Source organism: Myxocyprinus asiaticus, chromosome 45 (genome assembly GCF_019703515.2).
Source record: "Myxocyprinus asiaticus isolate MX2 ecotype Aquarium Trade chromosome 45, UBuf_Myxa_2, whole genome shotgun sequence".
NCBI classification, from domain to species: domain Eukaryota; kingdom Metazoa; phylum Chordata; class Actinopteri; order Cypriniformes; family Catostomidae; genus Myxocyprinus; species Myxocyprinus asiaticus.
The window spans coordinates 16,290,287-16,316,334 of NC_059388.1; the positions used below are offsets into that span (position 1 = coordinate 16,290,287).

General features: G+C 40.0%; 1 protein-coding gene across 4 annotated transcripts in view; it reads left to right on the plus strand.

The window, feature by feature from the left end:
* LOC127435463 (transcription factor SOX-5-like) overlaps positions 1–26,048 on the plus strand; it is a 153,706-nt gene that overhangs the window by 62,535 nt on the left and 65,123 nt on the right. For all 4 annotated transcript variants that reach the window (XM_051688989.1, XM_051688986.1, XM_051688990.1 and 1 more), the window contains 2 exons: positions 4,092–4,290; positions 11,868–12,093. In XM_051688989.1, coding sequence (XP_051544949.1) covers positions 4,092–4,290; positions 11,868–12,093 — 425 coding nt within the window. The remainder of the gene's footprint in view (positions 1–4,091; positions 4,291–11,867; positions 12,094–26,048) is intronic.

Sequence of the window (26,048 nt, forward strand, 5' to 3'; positions counted from 1 at the left end):
TCTGCACCCCTCATTGCACGGGCGATGTGAATATCCTGGATATCACTACACCTCACAATGATGAAGTCAATCATGTGCCAATGTTTAAAGTGAGGGTACATCCACGAGGTCTTATACTTGGCTTTCTGCTAGAAGATAGTGTTGGTTACGGTAAGGTTATGCTCAGAGCAAAGAGTAAGTAGCCTCATGCCATTTGCATTCACCCTGTCAATACCATGCCTACCTAGTACTCCACCCCATATCCTGTTGTTCTGTCCCACCCTAACATTAAAGTCCCCAAGCAAGAGGATCTTGTCACTCTTAGGGATCCAGCAAAGAGCTTCATCCAGTGCCTTATAAAAGCATTTCTTGGCCTCGTTCAGATGGAAAAGTTGATGTGTAGGCACTGAGAAGTGTGGCATAACACTTCTTTGCCAGGGGGATACGGAGGATCATTAGCCTGTGTAATGCCAACAGGTGTTTCTGTGAGACTTGGTAGAAGGGTGTTCTTGATTGCCAGTCCTACTCTGTGGAGATGGTGTCCACTTGTGGGGAAACCTTTCCAGAAGAAGGTGTAACCCATCCCTTCCTCTGTTAGAAAACCTTCATCCAGGAGCCTGGTCTCACTCAGGGCAGCAATGTCAATGTTGTAGCACCTCAGCTCAGCAGCGATCAGAGCTGTTCTCCAGTGAGACCTGTCAGAGATACCATACCATACATGTTGCCAGTTTTAGGTTATATTGTTTCTTATTTCAACCGCAGTAGTGGAATGACCCGGTAGGCGCGGTAACCTATCCAGGTGAGATTGAATGGGCAATTTTTAGGTCACCTTTTCTAAGCCCTTCCCCAATTGGGGTGTGCAGTATGATCCCTAAATAGGGCTGCTCAGTTGCACAGGGGTCTGCCGAAAGCAGCTGCCACTCAGTCCCAGCTCCTAGCAACCATATACCCCGTGCCACTGTCGTGCAGGGTTCTGACTAGGAGCTCCCAGTCCATTCGTACCTGCTCCCATTGCCAGACACCCCATAGCTGTCAGACTTCAACCTATGTAAGGTCCAGATATTGTTCACCGTGGTCAAAAGTGGAGACCTGCACAAGGAAGGGTTTTAAAGTGCCACAGTGGGTGCGCAATCCCCAGTAGCACTATCTTCACCATGATGGGGTAAATCCAGTGGCAAGGGGGGTCCCGGGACAACTGGTCCCACATTGGCTGAAGGAGGCTGCCGGGTCCTTTGTTTGTTAAGGCCCGCCTATTGCGCACCGCCAGCACATTGCTTTTCTGTCAGGGTGTGCTCTCATAGCCTTAGTCTCAGTAGACTTACCACAAGGCAGTGAGGCTATTTGCCCATAGATGGGGCAGTGGTTGATGGGAGCCAGGGCATGCCCACACAGTGGTGGGCCTGCACGCCTCATCTCTGGGGCCCACTGCTGCTCCAAGATCCCCTGTAGTTTAGCCTGGGATCGTGAGATTCCCAGTTTCTGTGTGTGGCCCCGGGGAGGCACTGCAGGAGTCTTGGTGGTGGAGAGGCTCTGTACTGGCAGGAAGAGACTTACACACTCTGCTCCTCTTTTCTCCTTCTATCAAGGAGGCTTGCCAGCGGCAATCGCTGTAAGCAGAGAGTAGCAAGCATAGAGCACAATGCAAAAGCAGTACTACTGCACTAGACACTTCACACGCACCCTGTGTACCGGCTACACACACATATGCATATGCAGACGTACACTCACACAGGTATGTAGAGACACACACACACATATAGGTAGGCACACACATAAATCTGTACCGTAACAAAACTGTGGATTCTCATTGATGGAGGATATTTGAGTGAAAAAAATCAGCTAAATAAACCCACCATTACATCAACTTTGCTCTTGAAACAGCTTTTTGAAGAAAAGTAAAACTCAATACACCACTGCACTTGAAGAAATGCGTTTGCATGTTGTTTAGTTCTTTTCAAAGAAAGCAGTTACAAAATAGTAGACAAATAAAATACTTCTCTCTCTATCCTTGCCTGTCTTAAAAGATAGGTACTTATTACCCAGGGTCATAGAAACACTAGCCCCCAAGGCTGAGACGTGTCTCTGAAAGCACTTAGGCAATGCCGTAAACCAGATGAAATCTTATTACAAGAGCATATTCATTTTTCCCCCTGTGCATTGTGGGAGAGAGAGTTCATTAAATAAATGCTTTTTCTTACTGAACATATCAGAGGAACACAGACCCTCATCATGGCCTATTTTCTCTGCCATTGTCAACACCATATGCACTGTCATTAAAATCTACTATGGCACACACACACACACACACACGCACCATTGTTTGACTGTGTTCTGACCCGATGTAATATTTGATGTGTGGTGGGCTGTCTGCACTTTTCTTTAATGGGCCGCTCGAGTCTTTACATCAAATAGGCTGGAAAAAACACATTGTGTCCTATAGTAAATGGCGTTGTGATAGTGTAGGTGGGATGTCTCTTTGATGGTGGGATGGATGTGGACAAAGCTGTGGCATTGATGGCTGTCATTATTAAGGATGTGCAAAACAAAACTAAAATTTTCAAAATCGGGTAGACTGTGTCCTTTAGACTGGAATAATCACTCTAAAGGACACCCTGTATAATTCAGGCTTGCTAATTAAAGTACCTTTGCTACAAATAAATAAAAATAAAATAAAAATTCTTAGAATAACTAGCTAACCTTACTAAACAACTAGTCGGTTGTTGGAAAATTAGTCGACCATCATAACCCATCCTCAGAGCTCGTTCACACCGAACACGTTTTTGCATCTGTCCAAGCTGTTTTTTAAATTGTTTTCCCATGTAAACATGCACTAGATCAGGGCTGGGGAACGTCCGGCTTTAGGGCTGTATAAAGCCTGCAAGACATTTTTACTGGCCACCGTGGCCAATCGAGAATTAATTTAATAAGCATAAAAATAGACTGGATGTCTTTGACCATTTTCAGCAACTTGCACAGCAGCATGTTTTTCAGGAGCTGTGTCAAGTCTACAATAACTTCAACTGTTAAAAACGCTTCTTGTGACACTTGCGTTCTGCACTTTTTGTGGCGCTGCCTCTAGCTTTTTTTTTGTTTTGTTTTTTTTTGCAAGAACGTTTTCGATGTTAACGCCATGAAGTCATTTTAGAAGTAGTGTACATCAGAGAGTATGTGTCTGTATGTGTGTGTTTGTGTGTGTGTGTGTGTGTGTGTGTGTGTGTGTGTGTGTTTGAGTGAGAAGCTCTCTCATATACAGTATGCTAAATAAAGCACTGCTAAAAATAATATAAAAATTTCGATGAACAAGTTAACCTCATAGATCAACTAGTAGGGTGATGGATGAATAGTTGGCCGTCGGTTAACATGCACTAGACGGACAGATGTCTTGGATCATTGCACTGCATCTTGCTGTGTTTTGTATTGTTTAGACACCATTTTAATTTAAAAAAGAACTTCAACTGTTAGAAACGCATCTCGAGACACCTGCGTTCTGTGTTCTTGTGGCACTGCATCTAGCTTTTTTTAGCGTAGGAATGCATATGGTGTGAATGGCCCCCAAGTCATTTTAGAAGTAGTGTACATCAGAGAATATGTGTCTCTGTGTATATGTGTGTGTGTGTGTCTTTGTGTGAGAAGCTCTCTTATATATAAAGCACCACTGCTAAATAAAGCACCACTGTTAAAAATAAAAATAAAAATTTTCAATTAACTAGTTAACCTCATGAATCGACTAGTAGGTTGATGGATGAATAGTCAGCCATCGTGGCCCATACTTAGGTGCTGTTAACACCAAACTGCACTGTTTTCCAATTGTTTTCCAATGTAAACATGCACTATCATTGCACTGCATTTTTTAGACGCTGTGTTAAGTTAAAAAAAGAACTTCAACTGTTAAAAACAGATCTCGAGACACCAATGTTCTTGTGGCACTGCGTCTAGCTTTTTTTTAGCATAGGAACGCATTCGGTGTGAACGGCCCCCAAGTCATTTAAAAAGTAGTATACATTAGGTAATTAAACAATTAAACAACAGCCACGTCTCTCTGTCTCTGCCATGTCTTTCCTGAATGCCTCAGTCACTTTCTCTTCTGCTTTCTCCCTTTCTCATTTTTCCAGGATGTCTTCCAAGCGACCAGCCTCTCCATATGGGGGAACAGATGGAGAGGTAGTCATGGCGACGAGCAGACAGCGATTGGACGATGAAGAGGTTGACGGACATGCTGTCATTCACTTGCCCCTGAGTTCGTACTGCAGCAAAGTGTCCCCACGATCTCCTCGTCTGCTCGACAGCCCCCCAGCACTACACACAAACATGGTAAGACAGACAGACCCCCACCACCATCACCTCCCTCTGAATGACTTCTGTAAAGTCAATACACTCAAACTCCTCTCATATGATTGGATGAATCATATGTTGGCTCCTCCCACTTAATATCTATTCTGTTGACTCTTCCTTGTATTTGAAGTATCTCCAATACTGAAGTAACTTGTCACATGAATAGTTGTTCCATAGATGGATACATACAAATTCATTCAAACAGTTCTGCTTCGACAGCCGCTGTCACTCTCCTGCACACGTCGGACACACTCACACTTTTGGTGTGGAAATGCCTGTCACGCTCCGATGATGTCATAGGAAGACACTGTGAGACAGGTCCTCTCTTTGAAAGTGGCCAAAATGACTCATATGTGTTTGACTATTCATGTGTCATTGGAAAGTGTGAGTTCATGATGGGTCAGTGTTGTCATGAAGGATATAAACAGTTATATCAGAGACATTTAGCGGCTGACTGGAAAAATGCTATTTTTTAGAATGGCTTAAGAAATATGTGCTAATGCAGTGTGTGTTATTTGTGAGATAGCATATGCGTGTAGGCGTGGACCCTGTGACCCCATCCTCTGTCCTCACGTTGACACACACCTGAGCTTTTAGTATCTCTATAGTGACCTTTTCCCCAACTCCCATATCTCTCTCTCTCGATAAACTTGTGTGCATACAACAGGCTTTGGGAATCAATTTGGCTGTAAAACAATGAATAAGTACTTAAGGAACTTAACGGTAAGCTAATTCTGCAATTAACTCAATAATTACAGGGCATGCTGAACTCTGCAGTTTTGGAACCGTTTCCCACATTAAACCAAAGTCCTCAAGCTTTCGCACTCCAGCGTTTCAGACTTTTTGGCTCTACAAACTCTACTGCCAGTATGGTGTGTTTGTTTATGACTGTCAGTTTTCTGTCCTGTTCAGTCGCTTTCAGTTTTAAACTACTATATGTTCAGATTTGCAACAGGCACTGCAATGCACTCGTGTTTTCTAAAGGATAAAATGTTTTGGTGTACTAATACAAACATTCAAATTACACATGATTCTCTTTATAGCGTTAAAAACGTTTATACAGAATTGTATTATTATTATTATTATGTATCAGTAGCAGTGCAGCCGTTGTAATTGTTGTGTTATTGTAATCTGGAGGAGTTGCCTGCTGTCTCTTGTGCTGACATGACAAACGCGGCATAAAAAAACACGCGCTCACTGTATTTGATGTGGATTAATAAACCGTATCCGTCTTGAGCATGGGCAGATTTTAGGGAAAGCAGGCTGGCATGTGTGAGACATTAAGTTTCCCTGAGCCGATCCGCGCTGACTGGCAGAAGAGTTGAGTGAGAGAGAGATTTACAGGAGTGGGGACTCGGAGGGGCTTTGTCACAGCAATTGTATAAAGTGATAGGGAAGTGTAAATCGACTCAGCGAGTCCCTGGGTAGTGCGCAGCGGAAGATTACTGCTTTATCTTGTCATTGTAAATTAACACGGCAGCAGAGCACACGCACTTCAGGCTCCGCTGACCTCTTCATCCTAAACGTGCGCGCTGCCGAGTGAGAGAGCTGCGCTTTCAGGATAAAGGGGTCAGCAGAGTTTGAAGCACGCGCACTCTTGGCACTGTGTAAACTCCTGCCAATTTTACAGGCGGGAAATAGAAGGCTTCGAAATGGAAAGGTGGGAAGAGCTTTACCCACGCGTGATAGTAGTGAGGTGTTAATTACTCTCCCTTTTGTCCAGTTAATGAGGAAATGTGTTACGGAAATACGTGTTCCTATGTGTTTCAAATTTAAGATGTATCTGTGTTTTTTTTTTATTTATGGATAGACGAGTCAGATTTAGCCATTGCCAATTCAAAATGTTCCAATAGTTGATGTTGTTTCTTAAATGTCCCATTGTGCAGTGCCCTAAAAAAAATAATTATGATTTAAATGTATTTAAATAAAACATCTTTAACCCTCATAGACCCAACGTAGCAGAATTAAACAGCAATTAAACAATATTTATATATATATATATATATATATATATATATATATATATATATATATATATTTTTTTTTTTTTTTTTGTAAAAAAAAAAAAAAAACAACACCACATGATAGCCGACACTCTGAACTGTATCACAACAACAGTTTTGCTCAGAAAAAATTGCATATTGAATGTCACAGTTTGCTAAAGTCATACAATAGTCAACTCAAAGCAAAATGTGCTTAAAAATCAAGGTTTTTCTAAGAATATAAATCATCAATCTCTATGCTTGGGTCTCTGAGGGTTAAACAACACATCTAAAACACATTTATTTATAACATATTTATAACATAAATATAATATAATAAAAATATGACATAAAATGTACCCACTTTATATAAGGTGGCCTTAACTACTATATACTTTTGATACAGTGTACTTATTATGTACATACATGTTGTTGCATTGTAATTACATTTAAAGCATTTGCATTTAATTACATTTGTAGTTACACTGTTAACTTTACCCCTAACACAACTCTTACCCCAAAACCTAACTCTAACCCCTAATCCTAACCCTAACCCTACCCTTACTCCTAAACCTATAGTAAGTACATGTTGTTAATTCACAGTAACACTGTGAAATAAAGTGTAACCTGATTTGTTTTGCTTTAATGGCATACATATTCATTAGTGTTCTTGTAAATAGTTTTGGTTGAAGCAGACATCATACAATGTAAATTTAATTTAGTACCACACAATTGTTACAAATACGATAAGTTCAAATATAAATAAAGCAATATTTTATACTTTTATATAACCTTACCTCATATCGATTTGTCTGTGAACATTACATAAAGATGAAGTGAAACACTGTGTTTGAAACGGCGCAAAGTGTCTGTGAGTATTACATCTTCATCCGTGTGTGTGTGTGTGTGTGTGTGTGTGTATCTGTGTCTGTGTTAGCTCACGTCAGGATCGGAGCTGACAATAGCACGGTTGAGCCAGGTTTAGAGGTGAGCGGATTGTGAACACACGGTAGAGATCAGCAACACGGGCTTAAGACAACAGACGAGGTGTCAGTACCACAGGAGAGGGGACATGTCCAACTCGAGTGTGTGTATGTGTGAGTGTGTTTCAACAGCAGGGCTCTTGACAGTTTAACTGATAGCAAGCATGAAGGTTAGTTTCCTCTGTGCATGGTGAACAGAAGCCAGAGAATCCCACGCCATATATTGAGTTAGTCTCATTAGTGCCACATCAGTGGCGGCATGTACCTGCATGCACAAGACGCTACCTGTAGTCTCCCGAGTTAATAAAATAACAGGAATTAAGTTGGCATATGGAAGCATGCTTTTTTTTTAGTGAGAGAGAATGAAAGACAGAGAAACGCTCTAAGGGAAACAGGTTGGAATCCTGCGGAGTACAGGAAGAGGACAAACATTTAAAAAAGAAAAAAACAAGATGGCATTTGGAGGAATGCTGGCATCTGTGCTGAAGGGAGAAGATCGGGGGGAGAAAATCTAGAGGGAAAAGAGGAATTTTGCTTTCTTGGCAAGAGTCGAAGTGTGTTTAAATGTGCTCCTGTCACATGAGTTTAAGAGGACAAAAGTTGCTTAATTCCATTGCCATGCTGGAGAGGTTCGAGGATGAAGAGAGGGTCACGGAGAGAGACACAGTTTATCTGTTTTCGATGAGAGAATTGACATCTGCACTTCAAGCAGAACCGCCTACACCACACAGAATGCCGCATCAGAAATGCATTTAAATACATACAGTATACATGCGACGCACAGACGCAAGCAGCTTTGCACACTTATTAGCTTAAAATTGCTCACATGCACACACACACAAAAACAAAACTGATAACAAAAAGGCTAGATTATGTTCTGTTTTTTGGAACTTATTTTTTCGAGCTGGCAACAGGGTACTTAACCTGAATATCAAGCGTACTGTAGACCTGTTACTTACTGTGGATTATATTTAAAGATGCAGGGAGAGAAAGATCGCATAAGCCGTTGTGGTTCCATGAGCTCATCTGCTTTTTTAAGAGCTAAATCAGACTGCCACCCTTGAAAACATCAACGGTGATACAGGAATTACCCTATACCTGTCCGAGACTTAGTGTCACAGAGGAGGATGCAAAGTGAAGAAGTATAGTACCCCCCACCACCATCTTACCTTCATTTCTATTCCTATTGTTTTCTAGACCTCTCTGAAAAGAAAGACTGCGAGAGCTGTGGTTTGAAGTATGCAGTGGATTAGATAGATTGGAAGTGACAGGTGTGACCATGTTTTAAGATGCATGCCATACTAAAGCAGGCAGGGAGAAACGCCTGCCACTCTCTCCCACTCTGTCTATCGCTTCCTTTCTCTCATGTCCTCCCGTCTTTTTCTCCGTTAGGTCTTTAACGGTGAGTTGACAGTTTTGTTTGCGATTGATTGGGTGATCTCAAGCTGCTTTGGTCAACACGTCGTTTTATGTGACTTTGGAAGTCTCTTAATCCCAGTTTGAATGTCCCAACTGGAGCTAACGGAGAAGAGAGTAATGAAATGAAAGGGTGTGTCAGAGAAGTGAGGAATAAAATGTTTATTTTTTGCAGAAAGATTAGAAGACATCTTTACATTATCCTAAATGGTGGGAAATCAGTATGCAAGCTGTCATATTTTGCGTGCGTCGTTAAAAGCCTGTTAAGATCTTTTAAGCCTGCCAGTCTTCAGTCTGTTAGTGTATGAGTATTATCTTGAAATGTCTCTTGGTGTGTTTGCCTAAAGATTGAAGGTGTTTCAGTCAAATTAGTCCTACAGTAATTATTATCCTGATGATGATGATGATGATGGATAGCAAACAGTCAATCTGTGTTATATATCCAATTTAAATGTATATACAGTGGACTGTGTTGACAATCTGTTTTAATTTGCATACTAAAGTGGTTGAAATTATTAAACAAAAACAACTAGCATAAAGCTGGTATTTGAGATTAATTAAATAACAAGCATGCTTTTAGTAAATTAATATTTTCAACATAAAAATAGTAGAAATAGCACTTTTAAAAATGCAAAATAAAACACAATCAATTGCCAATACTCTTTATTTTACATAACAGGATTATAGATTACTATAATGTATTATTGAAGTAATTCTGTTGTTGATGGGTCAGATAACATCATTAAACATTCTCACTCTACAGATATAAAGTCGTAATTATGCATTTGTCAGTTTTCTATATCTTAGATAAGAAAAAGTGTTGTGTCATCCGTGTTGCACTAAGCTCTTCTAAACCAACCATCTGCTGCTCTCTGTTCTACTCCTGAGTTAATGATTAAAAGCAGATGTCATTATTAAAAACTAAGCGGGTGATAGACTTGCACAGAGACCTCGATGAACTCTGTGAACTCGAAAATAAAATTTTGTTTTGTGTGATGTTGGATCCAGGTGGCATGTAATAGTTGAGGTTGATTTTGAGGTGTAAATCTGGTCAGCGGATCTAAACATGTCAGTGAGATTATGCTATTGTCTGACTGGCAGAGGCTGCTGTCAGCCACACGATTGGTAAGGAAGATAATAGACATGGATTACCCAAAGATTAACCCTGATTAATGGACATGGACTGTTGACCCTGTCTCTAAATACCTGACTTGCGTTTTAATTAAACTTCATAAATGAGATGTGGAGAGCTGGGTGAAAGCCCGGGAACTTGAAATGCAAATTAAAATGTATAATATTTTATATGCTTTTCTAAAACAGTACTGGTTGATGGCATTGTGTGTTGCTGACAATTTTAACATACTGTAGTCTCATGGCAACTTGTAATAATTTGTACGAGATAGCGAAATTGTAAGATATTGACTTCACTTTTACAAAAAGGTGACACCAACGATCAACAAACTGAATTTAAATCGATACAATACAGGCATTTTAGCTAGCCTCCTATCCAACAGTTTATTTTAACCCTTTAATCTCGGATTGGCCCGATCACTCGATAATCTACATGAAGCACAATGTGCACACAGCACATAATATGCTATCAGGCTAAAAACACGTTAGCTTTTCTGGATCAGATGACTTCATCAAAAATGATGTAGTACGTTGTCCAGCATCATGGAACACTAAACCAATCGTATTAGGATTCAGATTGCTGCAACCAGAGGTGGAAGTCATCCAAATATGGGCAGAGAGGATCATTCACTCTAATTACATATGGCTACCAGGAGATGGTGCCAAGTACATAACACAGACTCAATGATGGCTCAGATGACACAGAATGGAACTGAATGAGATCTCATTACTCATGCCTGCATGCTTTGGAGAGAGAGCATTCCTTCAGTCATTGTTGTGTAATTAGTTCTTATGTACAATTATTATGTTTTATTTGTTTGGAGGGGTTTTTGGACACTAGGATAAATTATTTTTGTAATGAAATAATTTTTGATTTCTTTGTCATATCAACACAAAATTTTACTCAGTTACACGTGACATGATTGGGAAAAAAACAAAAGCAGTTTTTCAGAGCTACCTTATTTAAACCAAAAGATATATAATGCCAAATCAGAAAAATAAGAAAAAAAAAGTTTTTGGGATAATTTTGTGTGTGTGTGATTTTTGAGCAGTTTCTTTGGCTGAGAGTCTCATCATTTATCATAATCTATTTCATTAAAAAAATTAGAAAAGTTTATTTAAAAGTATACCCAATAATTGACCCTCTTTGTTTTTTTTTTTTTTTTTTGTTTTTTGTTGTTGTTGTTTGCTTTGTTTTATTTTTTTTTGTTTGTTTTTTTTTTTTAGTTGGGGCAGAAAAAGGAAATATAAAAATAATATATAAAAAAACACCTTCAGAACTTAAAGGGTTAAGAAAGGAAACATCTGTGAATGAATTTGTTAGGTTTAGTTTTAGGTTTGGGTTAGGGGTTAAACTTAGGAAAAATTGTAAGAATGCTCATTTAAAACCTCACAACAGTGATTTTATTATTAAAAACATGGTTAGGTTTACAGTTTGGGTAAGGGGTTAGACTTTATTATTAGGCTTAGTTTTGGGGTAGGGGTTAAACTTGGAATGGAATTACATCATTTATTGGTTCGTTTATTGTTATCTATCGGAGTAAATGTCCCAACTAATGCCATGTCGTTCTAATTATTATGACTTGTCATGAGACTGGGTTGGGCAAGTTACTTGTTCAACTGTATTCTGAGCCACTTTACATAAGAAACCATGCAGTGGGAACTGACATAAATTTATACATAAGATCAATGTATAAAAAGTTAAAGATGGTGATTGATATCGCAGCTGTCATGTTGGTAAAGCTGGAAAAACTTGGATGTTCTTGTGTGTTTGGAGCTGATTCAAAGTAGAAAATCTTCCTTTCTCAGAGAAAGAGACAGTTGTCTGTGATGGTGAAACTTTTGCCACTAATGATTTTGTCTAAGGAGACTTCAGACCATAGAGAGAAAAATACTTTCTATAGCACAGATGGGTAGATGAAGATGAATGTAAAAACAAATATGCCTCAACACTCAAGAAAAGGAAGAAATAATTAGTGAAGGCCTGTTTATCGCTTTGTTTAACACTCCTCTTTCTGTCTTGCTTTCTCTCTGTCTTGCTCAGGATCAGGATGGCAGTAAAGGCCTGGCCCTGAGCCCCTATCCCCAGTACAACTCGTCTACCTCACCCAGTAAACAGCAGCAGGAGGAGGGGTCCATGCGGCCAGGGAGTGATCCCAGCCTCATCGCAGCTCTGGGAACACCAGAGCGACGCAAGGGCAGCCTGGCCGATGTGGTAGACACGCTCAAACAGCGCAAGATGGAGGAACTGATCAAGAATGAGCCCGAGGGTGAGTGATGGAGAATTTAATGCACACGCACACATTTTGGGCACATTTGACTGTGCTCGAAATCTGAAGAAGCTGCTCTGCTGCCTCGCTACTAGCAGCGCTTTTGTATTAAGGTACCTATTAAGGAAACTAGTTTCAAACAAACTTCCAAGACGCTCTAACATCATGTCTAATGATTTAAAACTAATTCAAGTGAGCTAAAGACATAACCAACTGACTCCAACGCATATTTTTACATTAGAAATAGAGTCAAAATTTGAAAAGACTTTCCTCGAAATACCAAACCACATGCACAGGATTTTGCGATATCATAGGGATCGAAGGTACAGTACATCTACGCTGCCTTTCGAAAACAGACCAGATGAAGGCATCTTAACCCACATCCACACTAATATGTTTTCGGTTGAAACCACATTGATTTTGCTATGTTTATGCCTCTCATCCACACTGGAAATGTTGCCACTGAAAACTGAGACTTTAGAAAACGCTGTCAAGGATTGAATGCTTTGGAGAACAAGTTTTCAACCGAAAAGGTATTGGCCTCAGTAGACAGGATATTATGGATTCAGATTTGCGCCGGACACAGCCCTTAGCTGTTTCGATGACTGCCTCACTGTATCGGACAGTCAGTGGACATTCACACGTGTGTGTATTTATGATGTTGCGACACAGCCGTACAGTTCACTTGAAGGTGTGACGGATTCTTAGGAGTCTCTCTTTCTCCTCCCACTCTTATTCTTTCTGTCTCTCCCTCTATATACCTATCATTCCTGACTAACAAATTCTGCTTAATGAGAGCTGTTGATAAAGTTAGGCCTTTGTTTGAGCAGGCAGGGATCAGCTGTTTGGAGCCATTGTGTTCCACACTTTGCATATTCATTTCAGACTGATTACAGAGAAAGCAGCTCTCAACTCCTTCCACAGCATCTCTCTCTCTCGCTCTCTCTCTTACATCACACCACACTCGCTCGTAATTAGAGGCCGGTTCCTCAGGAATAATCAGATCCTGCTTATGTGTGTTGAAATACACATACTATATATATATATATATATATATATATATATATATATATATATATATATAGATAGATAGATAGATAGATAGATAGATACTGTAGATAGATGGATGGATGGATGGATGGATGGATGGATGGATGGATGGATGCATGGATGGACGGATGGATAGATAGCATTGAGTGTGTACAGTGAGTATTGTTTTCTTCACCCCTGGTTTTCTTACGGCTGATCCTGCTGTCAACCATGAGAAGAATGCAGAGCAGCCAAACAAAGCTAGCATTCACTGCTTTAACTTTCTCTATAGAATTTACACACAGCAGGACTTACTGCTCTCTGTTTTCTGTGCATAAGTGTGTGTGAAGTTGTCTAACGGGTGTTTGATAACCCATGCTTTGCTGTCATACTCTGTTAAGTCCTAAAAATGACAAATTGTCTTCCTTAAAGGCAATGTTGTCCCATTCACTTTGCCAATGTTGCTTCTAAAGTCTTTCCCTGTGCACATTTACTCTTTAATAACTGTGAATTGACATGTTTATGAACTTATTTAGAGTTATCTGAAGTTATTACGCACTAGCAGGCACAGATGGAATTTAATGGACCTTTTTCCCCACATATTTTGTGCTTATTTGGGGGAGATATCTGCAGAATTTTCTGTTTGAAAATGGATTTAAACATTGTTAATATAGCACAGAGTACAACACTTGTTTTGGGAGCTAATTTTGTGAATGACAGATATTTGATTTAAGTGGAAATATGAGTATTTCAATGTGTGCCTGCACATTTGCGTGAATATCACCCTTTCTATGAAACCAAACATTAGTTTGATTCATTTATAATTAATCTGAATAGTTTCGATAGAAAAATAGTTACATTACTTATGGTGAAATCTGGAGTCTGCCTGTGAAATTCAACAGCTGTTTACAGGAAGCCAGGACAGATATAGGAAGACTTAATGCAGAGACACTTTAGGGAACTATTGAGAAAAGGAAAGAAAGGTAAAAAGAATGTGGAGTCCATTAGCGAGAGACTACAGTATAGCGCATTATCTCTCTACTTTCTGTTCAAATGAAATGTGCAAACAAAAGAAGCCCTGGTCCCTCAAGAAGCTCAGACACAGAGAAAGAGAACCAGAAAAGAAAAGGGAAAAGAGAGAGATGAAGAGAAAGGAGAGAAAGAGGGTGAGGTGTGCAGTGAATTGAGCCAGGGCTCTCATAGCCTTATAAAAATCCCTTTTCATCTCGCCTGTCCATTGTTTGCTTGTGTACCTCACAAAGACCATTAGCCGCAAACGGCAGGTTATGATGAAAAATTAATGAATGCTTTAATCATTATGAAAGGGATGTATTATTACTGCTCCCTTTCTCTCTCTCTCTTCCCTCCCTCTCTTTTTCACACACTGCTTCTAGCTGGATCAATCGCACACGTTCACATACACATGTTCACACATTCATCGAAAGTCGCTTGCACGCTCGAAGAGTTGAAACATAGCGCTGGGTTGTGAAAGGGAGTGTAGAAAGGGCGAAGAGAAGGAAATGGGTCAGAAAACCGTAAGAGAAAAAGAGTTAGGGTTGTGTGTATCTTGTTCCTCCTGTGAAATCAGAAGTGTGTTAGTCAGCGTGTTAGCGAGCCGTTTGCTCACCTGTCGCCCCCTCACTGCTCCACTTCCTCTCAGATAAACAGCCTGAGCAAGAGTCGTTTATTACACAAACAAACTTATATTGGGTCAGGCTAATGTGTGTGTGTCTCAGTGTTTGACCATAAGCAGAACATTTGGCCTTTTATAATTGAGTGTCCGAGCCGGTCCCTTATCGACTGCCCTCAATAATAACAGTACTCTGATCTAAATGCAATTTCTAGTTTGTTTTTTTCTCAGTTATATTTACCTGTTACTGCACACATTCATGCAGACCAAAATCAATCTATCTATCTATCTATCTATCTATCTATCTATCTATCTATCTGTCTGTCTGTCCGTCCGACCGTCTGTCCGACCGTCCGTCCTCCGTCCGTCCAGTTAGCTATCTAGTCTGTCTGTCTGTCTGTCTGTCTCTCTGTCTGTCTGTCTATCAATCTATCTTGTCTGTCTGTCTAACTATCTATCTGTCTATCTGTCTGTCTGTCTTGTCTGTCTGTCTATCTATCTATTTATATATCTACAGTATCTATCTTGTCTGTCTGTCTGTCTGTCTGTCTATCTTGTCTGTCTGTCTGTCTAATCTGTTTCTCTGTCTATCTATCATCTGTCTATCTGTCTGTCTGTCTATCTATCTGTCATCCATCGATCTGTCTGTCTGTCTGTCTATCTAGAGAGTATTTGAGCTCCTCTTGCACATACATTAAGCTGTATATTTCACACAACTGCAGCAAAAACAGCATGCTGGTGTGAGTGTGTGTGCTGTATGGGGCAGCAGCGTGCTGGAGTGTGTGTGTGTTTTATTAGCTTTAGTAATGGAAAGAGGGCAGGAGGGCTGTCAGGGGTTCGGAGGAAGCACAGTCTCTCTCAGGGGCCCGGACAACACATACACACACACACATATCATCTCATGGTTTACTAACACTCTTAAAGATTGAGCGTAATCAGACAGCGATACAGCAAATGAACTTCAACTCATCCTCATGTTGAACTACTCCAAATCTTTGAGACTCTTGCTTCTTTGATGGTATGATGTCCCTTCTCCTCCCCCCGCTCTCACTGGAGGAGATGTAGTCCTCACCAGTGCTTGGCAGTCTGTGTTATGTGGGGCACAGATGTTCAGGGTCTCCTGAGTGTCCACGCGTGTGTGTATGTGTGCATGCCTGTGTTTGTCAGCCTTGGCACTGGGCTGAGCTTGATTCATGGTCAGGGCCAAGCTTTGGTTCCATGAGCATTGAACCTTACACATACAGTTCTCAAGCTGAGCATACGTCACACAGCCCTTTACAGACAGTTTTCTCATTCACCTTCCTGTGCCACCCTTTGAGTCTCCCACCCTATGAGCTTTTACACACCAACAACAATTAATCTGTTTTAGTAATTCCTCTCAAAACAGATAATTTCATAAGGTAACTCTCATCCAGGATCTTAAATGAATTGTTTGCCACTCCTGTCAAGATATTTACACCAAAAATATCATGATCTTACCACTCATATTTACGTTTTGGTTACTTAATATCAGTTTAATATGCAGATATAACTATAAGTAAATCATTTGTAGGTTGATTTTCCGAAAAGTGTAAATACTGTGGGTGGCTCTGTGAAGCATTCAATACATTGCTATGTTTGTTTGAGCATCCCGACCAGCTTGACACAGCAACATTTGCTCAACCAATTACACACGTTTATGGCGGGACTATCTGTTATCTTTAGTAAACTGTTTGTATGTCTTTGATTTGAATCGCTCACCTCAGTTACATCATCAAGGGTCTACATTTTTATATTTCGGCTTAAACCATGTTGCAGATGTTGATGTTCCTAGAATGTTGTGGAATGTTTCATATTCTATTAATGTGGAATGTTTCATATTCTATTGAAGTAACGGCAAACCTGCGAGTAACTGGTCAAAGCAGGTTTGTACTCACATATGGCAAGTGTTCATCTCTTCGCTACTTAGTGCCGTTAGATGCCGAACGGCTCTCGTAAAGTAACAGTGTCGCCTTGTTTACGAGTTCTGTCCCCCCTTGCACCGGATGGCCATGGAGTGAGCCGAGATTAATGGTTTAATTTAGACTTGACTAATTGAGTCCTTCTCCTTGCTTCTCTCTGTGGGATGCACCAGCTTCAAAGCTTGTCCTGGGGTCAGCTCCTGCTTGGATGCTTCTATTATCTTACGCTGCCTCCACAATTCTGGGGTCAGTCTGGAGGTGGCTTTTAATGCGTAGTGGGCTGTAAGTTGTGCGACCGCACTGTTTTATAGCTTGACACTGAACTGTAGGGCAAGTTGAATGGTGTTTTAAGATCAGAGCAAGGCTACAGCCACAGCGGTGACTAAAAAACACACTCTCGCAGAGGATACGTTTTTTGTAAAGCTTGTGTGTGAGTTTGGGAGGGGTGTTCGGAAGCACTGGGGCATTTTATAAGACAGCACTTAGGCTCTGTCATTGTTGGCCGAGGGCTCACGCATCCATACCCCTGAATGAGAGAGAATAGGAAGGGCGGATACATTCTTCCATAAAGAAGGAGGGATGAGTGAAATGGTAGAAGAGCTTTAAAGGAGTTCAGCGGTGGCATTTTGTCTATGTCTCCCCAGGGTCTGCTAATCCACTATACGACTGCTGCAGTGGAGTGCTTTCACAAACACACACACACGTAAGCACCCACACTATAATTGATTCACAAACATGCATGCGCACACACATAAATAAACAGTTATGCTAAAATCGAACAAATCGAGATCCTTGCATTCTTTTACATTCTGTTGCTCACTGTCTTGCAGTTTTTGAGCGCAAGAACACGTGTGAATGGCCCCTTATGCACAGATCGAATAAGAGAAACTACCAAAGGACTTCCACATGTAGCCATATACAGACAAATTCAGGCACATGCAGTGTGAGGGCACTCGATGTGCACTGAGAGCGTCTGTGAGCTGAGAGGCAGAGCGTGGGAGAGGGAACAACTTCCATATGCAATTTTCACCATTTGGGAGTAATTAGTTAGATGTATAAATTAACATTAGGAGCAAGGTTTTCACAAGAGTTGTTTGTCATTATCTACCTTTCGCTCTCCGCAAGAAGAGAAGAAGTGGACAGATAAAGACGGTAGAGAACAACGCAAAACAAAGTCTAACAGTGTGGATCTCTAGAAGAAAACAGAGGTTCCTTCTTTCTTTCTTTTCTTTTTCTTTCTTTCAGTCCTTGATTCTTACTCTTTCTTTCTTTCCTTCTTTCTCTTTATTTCTTTCCTTCTCTCTTCCATTCTTACTGTCTTTCTCTTTTGTCTTTTTTCATTCTCTTTGTTTCTGTCATTTTCTTTATTTTTTCCTTCTTTTTTCCTTCTTTTTTCTTTCATCCTACAGTAACTGTCTTTTTTCTTTCTTTCTTTCTTTGTTGCTTCTTTCTTTCTTTCTTTCTCTTTTTTCTTTCTTTCTTTATTTCTTGTTGTGTTAGTTGCTTGATAAGTTGCAGCTATTTTACAGCTCTGCAGTCTTACTGTCTGTCAGCAATTGTCTCATTTGTGTCTATATTTAATAAAACAAACATCTAAGACAAAGTTGATACTTGAAGGAAACTTAACTGTGAACTCCATAAAGTCTTGAGAGCTTGAAAGAGCAACCTTTGAGTTCTGTTTATAAATGATGAAATCCAACCTGATAGACAAAGAGAGAACTTCTGAAAAAAGTTTTGCTTCTGAATCTGTTTACCAAATCTAATGCAACAAAACACCAGCTAAACTAACTCACAACCATTATCACGCTAGAGAATTTTCTCAGTAGTGCCGTCAGTCTTTACTGGAAAAGCACAAGATGCCTCCTTTTTCCAAGTAGACGATTGTATGGCTGGCTCAATCCAAGTCAGTGTACTTTTCCTTTGAGGTTGGCAAAACAGCTGAACACATGAGAGTTAACGGGGCCCATTGTGAGAATGCCATTGTTCCTGTGCATGAAAGGCACATTCAAGTCAGTTGTATTGAATTGTTTGGATCTGCCTTTCAGTTTATATTATTTCTTCTGCCTTGCACAAGACAATTAATAGGGATGAGCTTTCTCATTGGATGGGTGATATTTAGAGCTGAATGCTGCTTACTGGATGGGAAAACCTGTGCGAGGACACACACACTTAAAGCCTTTGGCATAGCAGTGCTGTGGTCTTTCTTACCTCGATTCGTAAGTGTGGACTTCAGATTAGAGACTTGGAGATGGACAGCTTTGTGCATTACTTGTGATTGTGTGTCTAAAAGTTTTTTTATTGACCTCCTGGTGTGGTAGTAAGACAGTCACAATGGCCGGAGGTTCATGAATTAGACTGTGGCTCCATAGCAGGTCTATTATAGAGCTGACTGTTCCATAGCCACACCATTGTGGCTCAAGACTTGGACAGTTGCACACAGCCGTCATTGACGTTCATGAATTGGAAATGCTCCTGAGCCGTGATGGCTGAATACAGAGTCTGAATATGAGGAATCCATATATTAGCAGCTCTGTTTGCCTGGCTGGATTTAATGATGTGCCTGTGAATTGCATAATATTAATATTCCTTAAGCAGACGTGTAGAACAGAGCAATTTTGTGCTATACTTCTGTTTCAGGAGAACTTCTCTGCTCATAGACATGCATGCAAATGCATACACAATCAATAACTAAAAAATAATCTGTTCACGCAAATAAAGTGAGTTCTTCGCCATTTGATTAGTCGTTAAACCTATAAAGCTCTCAGACGTTGAGCAGTTGTGTGATTCTTATGCTAATTTGCAGAGCACACCCATATCTATTAACATGCTAATTTTATTTTGTGTGTGTTGGCATTTTTGAAACTAGTACTAAATAATGGAATACAATATCCCATGAATATTCATTGCAACTTTTTTAAAAATGAGCGAGCTCTATAAAATATCACTGTTCTCTCATTTTGATCAGGTTTTAGTGGAGAGAAAGCTTTCTGAATCTCTTAGTGTGTGGTATGGGTGAGAGTTACTCTGATCAAACTATAATATATTATTTGAGTTCAGTGTGTGTATTTTTATAAAGGGAATCAAGGCAAGAGGAAATATGGCAATAGTGCGCATGGTTTCGCCACATGACTTTTGTGGGTAATTGCTGGCCAGTGGTTGTTGGGTAGTTTGATGTGGCGTTAGAGGCCTTTCGCATAGCTCGCATGAAGTCACAAATCCTTTCCTCATCTCCATTACACACCCCTCTAAAGCTTAATCCCTTCTCTCCCCTGCGCGCACACACACTTGAGCCTTGGTAGGGTTAAAAAGGGATATATAAAGTAAATTACAAAGCAGAGTTAGGTGTATTTGCTTGGGTTGGAGAAGATTAGAATAAACAGTGGATGTTCGCAGGCCAAATGTCAGGCACTGCATACATACAGTATTAGGTGTCATGATACAAGGTCAAACACACACACGCTTTCACAAAGTCTATGGACCAAAAGCGGTCTTGCACTTAAAAAAGCTAGACGTGTCATCAATGTGCATTTTTAAAAGTTGAAGTTGTTTTTAACTTGAAAATGTGGCACTCCTGCTTGATATGCTAAAAAAACAGCGCAACATGGTGCAATGTTCTTGCATTAAGGTTGTCACGATACCATAATCGTATCTTATGATACTATACCAGCTAAAGTATCATGATACCAAGTAGTATCACGATACCACACGATAGTGTGTTAATTCTTAACACAGTTTATAATAGCAAAGGTGTTTTTTAGAAACTAGCCATTCCACTTGTTGCTCCTGAAGTGGTGAAAATAACTGATGGATGAACAGGGAGAAGGCTCAAATGGACTAACTTGTTACCTAATACATTCTTTGTTTGATGTAAAAAAAATAATAATAATTCTTCACCGCATCAAAACAGCCAGCTCAAGCGGCAACGTCTTTAAAATGTTATAGTGATTATTTAAATGTTGGTAACATAAGAATAAAGATATTGTAACATTGAAAAGACTGTTTTGACTGTTTCATTATTATAATTGCTTCAGCCCCTCTCTCCTGGTAAACAGCAGCACGAATGCAGATTACACACGCACCGGTTTGATCGCATGCCTCAGGGATGTGATCAAACCGATCTGGGCTGCAAGCTTCAGCTGATGGTAGAGACCATTGGCGGTAATCATAAGTGTGAAGTTACCGCCACCATGCATTTGTAATTGAAAAATAAATAAACTATTGCAGTATTTGTTTTTTCAGAGAAACTGTAAATCTGTAAATGTAAGACAAAGAATTTAGGTTAAATGAAGTGGCACTAACCCATGTGTATTCTGCAGAGGCAGTGGTATGTGTCCGAAAGTGTTTAATATGGTTGCTGGTGTTTCCCCTTTTGGCTTGAAATCTCTGTAGACATTCACAGCAGATGGGTTTTCCCGGTCTCATCAGGCAAAACCCAAAAATAATTTCAGATCTCGTTAAATCGTGAATTGTGTTGTGTAAAAAGCTTCTCACTCTCCAAAGTTTTACTTAAATCCATATTATCCATTAGGAGACATGACTAATTAACACCCTTGGATTCAGACATGTGTGTTTGAAGCATGGGAAAACCACTATGAAAAATAAACAATACCATATAAGGGGCAAATTCTAAACAGCATTTTGCGCTCTTAAAGGGCACTGTGTGAAGGGGTCTCCAGTTGAAAAGACTATATTTTTAATGTTATTGCAGACATAGGTCTGATTCAAATGAAGTTTTAGGGAAAATAATATTTACTACCGCACATACAACATAACTTGCGGTACTACCATATTGACGGTACTACCGTTTAAAAATTACTGTGGCACCGGCAGTATTTTTAAGCTTTAGTATCGCGATACTACCGCAGCACCCTTGTACCGTTCAACCCTAGGTGGTAACAAACCTCAGTACTCAAGGGGGCATTTAATGTCTCTTTTAAATGTTTGTGCCATTAAACCGGATGTGTTATTTTCAGGTAGCTAGCCATAAACATATAAACAACGCCCCTTGTGGTAACACTGAGAATGCAACGTGTACATGTGGTGCATTATTAGTGGCATTCTGACACATTTTGCGTAACAAACAGTGAAATTGAGCTTACTAGAAGTAATTACATTTACATACTTGTATATAGTATGTTTCAAGTATTAAGGTTAGAGTATACTTTGTTTTCTTCGTGCTGTTCTGTTTCGCACACAGTCATACGTTCAGCCTTTCAAAGTATACTCTTTTGACAGCAAGTCCGTATAGACACGTTCAACACATGCACACTACAACTGCTTTGTGACACAGTTTTAGCACAGTCAGCGGCATGCGCATGCGATGACAACATGCAATATCGTGGACTGTCTGCTTGTCTAGAAAAACTGGGCTGCAAGTTAACAATCCATGCATACTGTCCTGATGACAATTGCATTATGGTCACGGTGAAAACCGAAGTATTCTTTGGTCATTAATGTGCTGACAATCTACAGTAACTGAGTGCAAATCTTCCACTCTGGTGTGTTAAAACAACACATACTCTATAAATGACACTTCACACATACTACACACAAACACCCATTCCATACAGCCTCTCGACTTCCTGGTTTTGAGTGTTTGGGACTGGAGATTGGTAGTGGACACCAGTGTGTCCGCAACACAGTCCTGAATGAAGCCTCGGCAGGGGGTCTTTGAACACGGGGGGAAGCTCAGAATTAACCCCGGCCGTCCTGTGGTCAAGCAGCGCTCTTTGAATCGAAGCAATCTGTCTCTGTTGAGCGGCCCTGGGTCAGCACCCTTCGGCCTGCCAGAAAATAGGCCCTTTATTTGAGCCAGATGTTCAGAAACCACCAAGGCGGATCCCAGTCCTCCCTTCTTTTCCTTTGTGTCTCTCTCCCTCCGCTTTGGCTCCTTCCTATTCTGCCACTGTGTTCTTTTTACTTTCTTTTTTTTGCCCCCTTCTGTCTGATCCCTTCCTCCACCGTTTTTTCAATGTCCCATGGTAGCAGAGCACCCAGTGTACTCTTCCTCCATGCTCCAGGATAGAAAGCTCTAGGCTGGCTGCATGCCCGACCCTGATCCCCTGCCTGGACTCGAAGACCACTGGAAGACTGAACAGGTGTTCTCCACTTTTTGATTTCAGTGCATTTGAATTAATCCTGTCAGCTCAGCTGTTAAAACAACTGTCACCCCCAGCTGCTAGTCATTTTGGGCTGGATCTGACACACTCCGCCAGTCTACAGCAGTCGCCGATGACATACACACACTCTCACCGTCTGTTTCCCTGGCCCATTGTCACAGGCACAAAGCGATCTGCTTAAACACTCATACAAAGGCACATATGCACAAACGCATCACAAACGATGTGTCTTGGCATGTCAGCATACTCAAAAGTGACATTAAATGAATGTTAAAATTGTAAATGATAACATTCTTTATGATAGTAACAATCTATAAACTTGTAGAATCACCATTGTTTAATCAAAGCACATTGATCTTTGTAAGTTTCCATCTAATACAAGTGATTTAGCCATGATGCAGTTTTTATCGTGAAGCATCTGAATTTAGTGCATTTGATCTGTAAATCAGTTGAACTTTAAAAATTCACCTAGTTCTATGGATTTGTACCTTTGTCTCTGTTATTTATCTGGCACATACACTCATACGTTTACCTTGATTTAAATGGGGATATACCGCAGCTAATTATAATTTCTATACCCTAACATTTCCCACTGCATTTTTAGAATTAAATAAATATATAATTTTTTCCCTTTACTTGTGAATTATTTTTTCCTTTGAAGATGTTCATGCACACACTTAAAGGGAGATTTTATCATATTAAGCTAACTTCTAGGGGCAAAAGTATAGTTAAGTAAACCTTTGTAAACCCTTTATTCTTTACTTTCCACTACATATATTTGAACGTTAAACCCCCTTTTCCAGTCCCCTTTTCACCTCTTATGAGAGGTGAAAGTAAAGTGTTGTTCCTGACGATCGTTTGGATCTCTTTCAACCTCCTCTTCTTTCATCCGGATTCACATACCCCTCAGTTACACATTCTGGCATGTCTTTAAATGTCTTTTTACTTTTTTTACACGCCAAGAATTACGCAATGGGTTAATTACTGGTATATGATAAAGGGTTGTTCCGTGGAAGCATTTAGAAATTTGGGCTGTTTAGTTTTGTTATGCCTTCCCTTTTTGGTATGAGGGAATATTGTCCTTTCAAAAAGATTTTCAGGTGCAAGAGAATATACAACCCCAATTCCGAAAAAGTTGGGACAGTATGAAAAATGCTAATAAAAACAAAAAGGAGTTATTTGTAAATTATATTCACCCTTTTCTATATTGAAAGCACTACAACTAAACATTATATGATGTTTTACCTTATGAATTTCATTTTTTTTTTTTTTTATGTACAGTAATTTCAAATCAGATTATTGCAACACACTCCAAAAAAGTTGGGACAGTCGAGTGTTTACCACTGTGAAACATCACCATTTCTTCTAATAACATTTATTAAGCATTTAGGCATTGAAGACACAAGTTTAAGTTTAAAAAGTGGAATTTTCCCCCATTCATCCATTATGCAGGTCTTCAGCTGCACAATTGTACGGGGTCTTCATTGCCATATTGTGCACTTCATAATGCACCACACATTCTCAATTGGACATGGTCAGGACTGCAGGCAGGCCAGTCTAGCACCCATACTCTCTGTTTATTCGGCCAGTATGTGGTTTGAAGTTGAACTGCTGAAAATTCGTCCCTGGAAAAGACGTTGCTGGATGGCAGTATATGCTGCTCCAAAATTTGCACATATCTGTCTGCATTAATGGTGCCCTCACAGATGTATGAGTTACCCATGCCATGAGCACTGACACACCCCTGGTCCATACAGACACTGGGTTTTGGACCTGATGCTGATAACAGCTTGGGTGGTCCTTTTCCTCTTTGGCCCGGAGAACACGACAGCTGTGTTTTTCAAAACCTATTTTAAATATGGACTCATCGGACCAAAAAACACAGTTTCACTGTTCTACTTTCCATCTAAGATGAGACCAAGCCCAGAGAAGTCGACAGCGCTTCTGGACAGTGTTGATGTAGGGCTTCTGCTTTGCATAGTAAAGTCTTAACTTTCATCTGTGGATGCAGTGGTGAATGGTGTTGACTAACAAAGGTTTACTAAAGTGATCCCAAGCCCATGTTCATGATATCCATTACAGATGAATGATATTTTTTAAGACAGTGATGTCTGAGTGACGAGATTTGACCAGATTCCTTGAATCTTTTAACTATATTGTGCACTGTAGAGGGTGAAATGGCCAAAATTCTTCCAATTTGCCTTTGGGGAACATTGTTCTCAAAGTGCTGGATTATTTGCTGAAGCATCTGTTGGCAAATTGACAAGTCTCGAATGATCCTTGCTCTTGAAGGACTAGGCTGTTTCTGGAGGCTCCTTATTTACTATGACGCTATGTGATTGCCTCACCTGTTTAACATCTACTGTTTCACATCGCCTTGTTATTTTAACTCGTCAAATTGTTATTAATCTTAAATTGCCCCTGTCTCAAATTTTTTGGCGTGTGTTGCAATCATCTGATTTGAAATTACTGTACATTTTCAAAAAAACATTAACATTCACAAGGTAAAACATCATATAATGTTTAGTTGTAGTGCTTTCAATATAGCAAAGTTTGAATATAATTTACAAATCACTCCTTTTTGTTTTTATTTGCATTTTTCATACTGTCCCAACTTTTTCAGAATTGGGGTTGTAAGATTCATTAGTTTAATTTCTGTCTTTTTAAATGATAAATTCTCTTTCACAGGGCCAGGGCCCCTAATCTCCTTGTATTGCTGTTCTCACTTTGAGAGAAAGGGAGAGAGAGAATGCAGAGAACAAATAAACACTCACTTGCACAATAGAATGTATAGTTTGTCATGTGTTTGGTATATTTGCTCAACGGCTTGTGACGTTTCGGGGACTTTGGACCCCTGTGTGCACACAGCGGCAGGGGAACAGGCCTCTGTTGTTTCTGATATCAGATCAAACTCTCCACATGTCTTTAGCAAACTCACAGTCCAGTATTTTGCACATTAGGTCAGTGTTTCCCAATATATTTTGTCTTTTGCACACCCATGGCCTCATCAAGAAGGCTCAATGTACCACTTCATTGAGACCAAAGCAGAAATATGTTCCTTTCATCTCATATTATACTGCATATCATTTAGGACTGTCATGCATATGATAAAAATTTGCATTATTACAGTGTTTTACAGTGTTCCTCTGAAATTGAAGCAGTTTGAGAAATATAGAATCTGTTATTTTATAGCAGAATTTAGTTTGATAAAAATGTGAACGAGTGTTGTATTGTTGG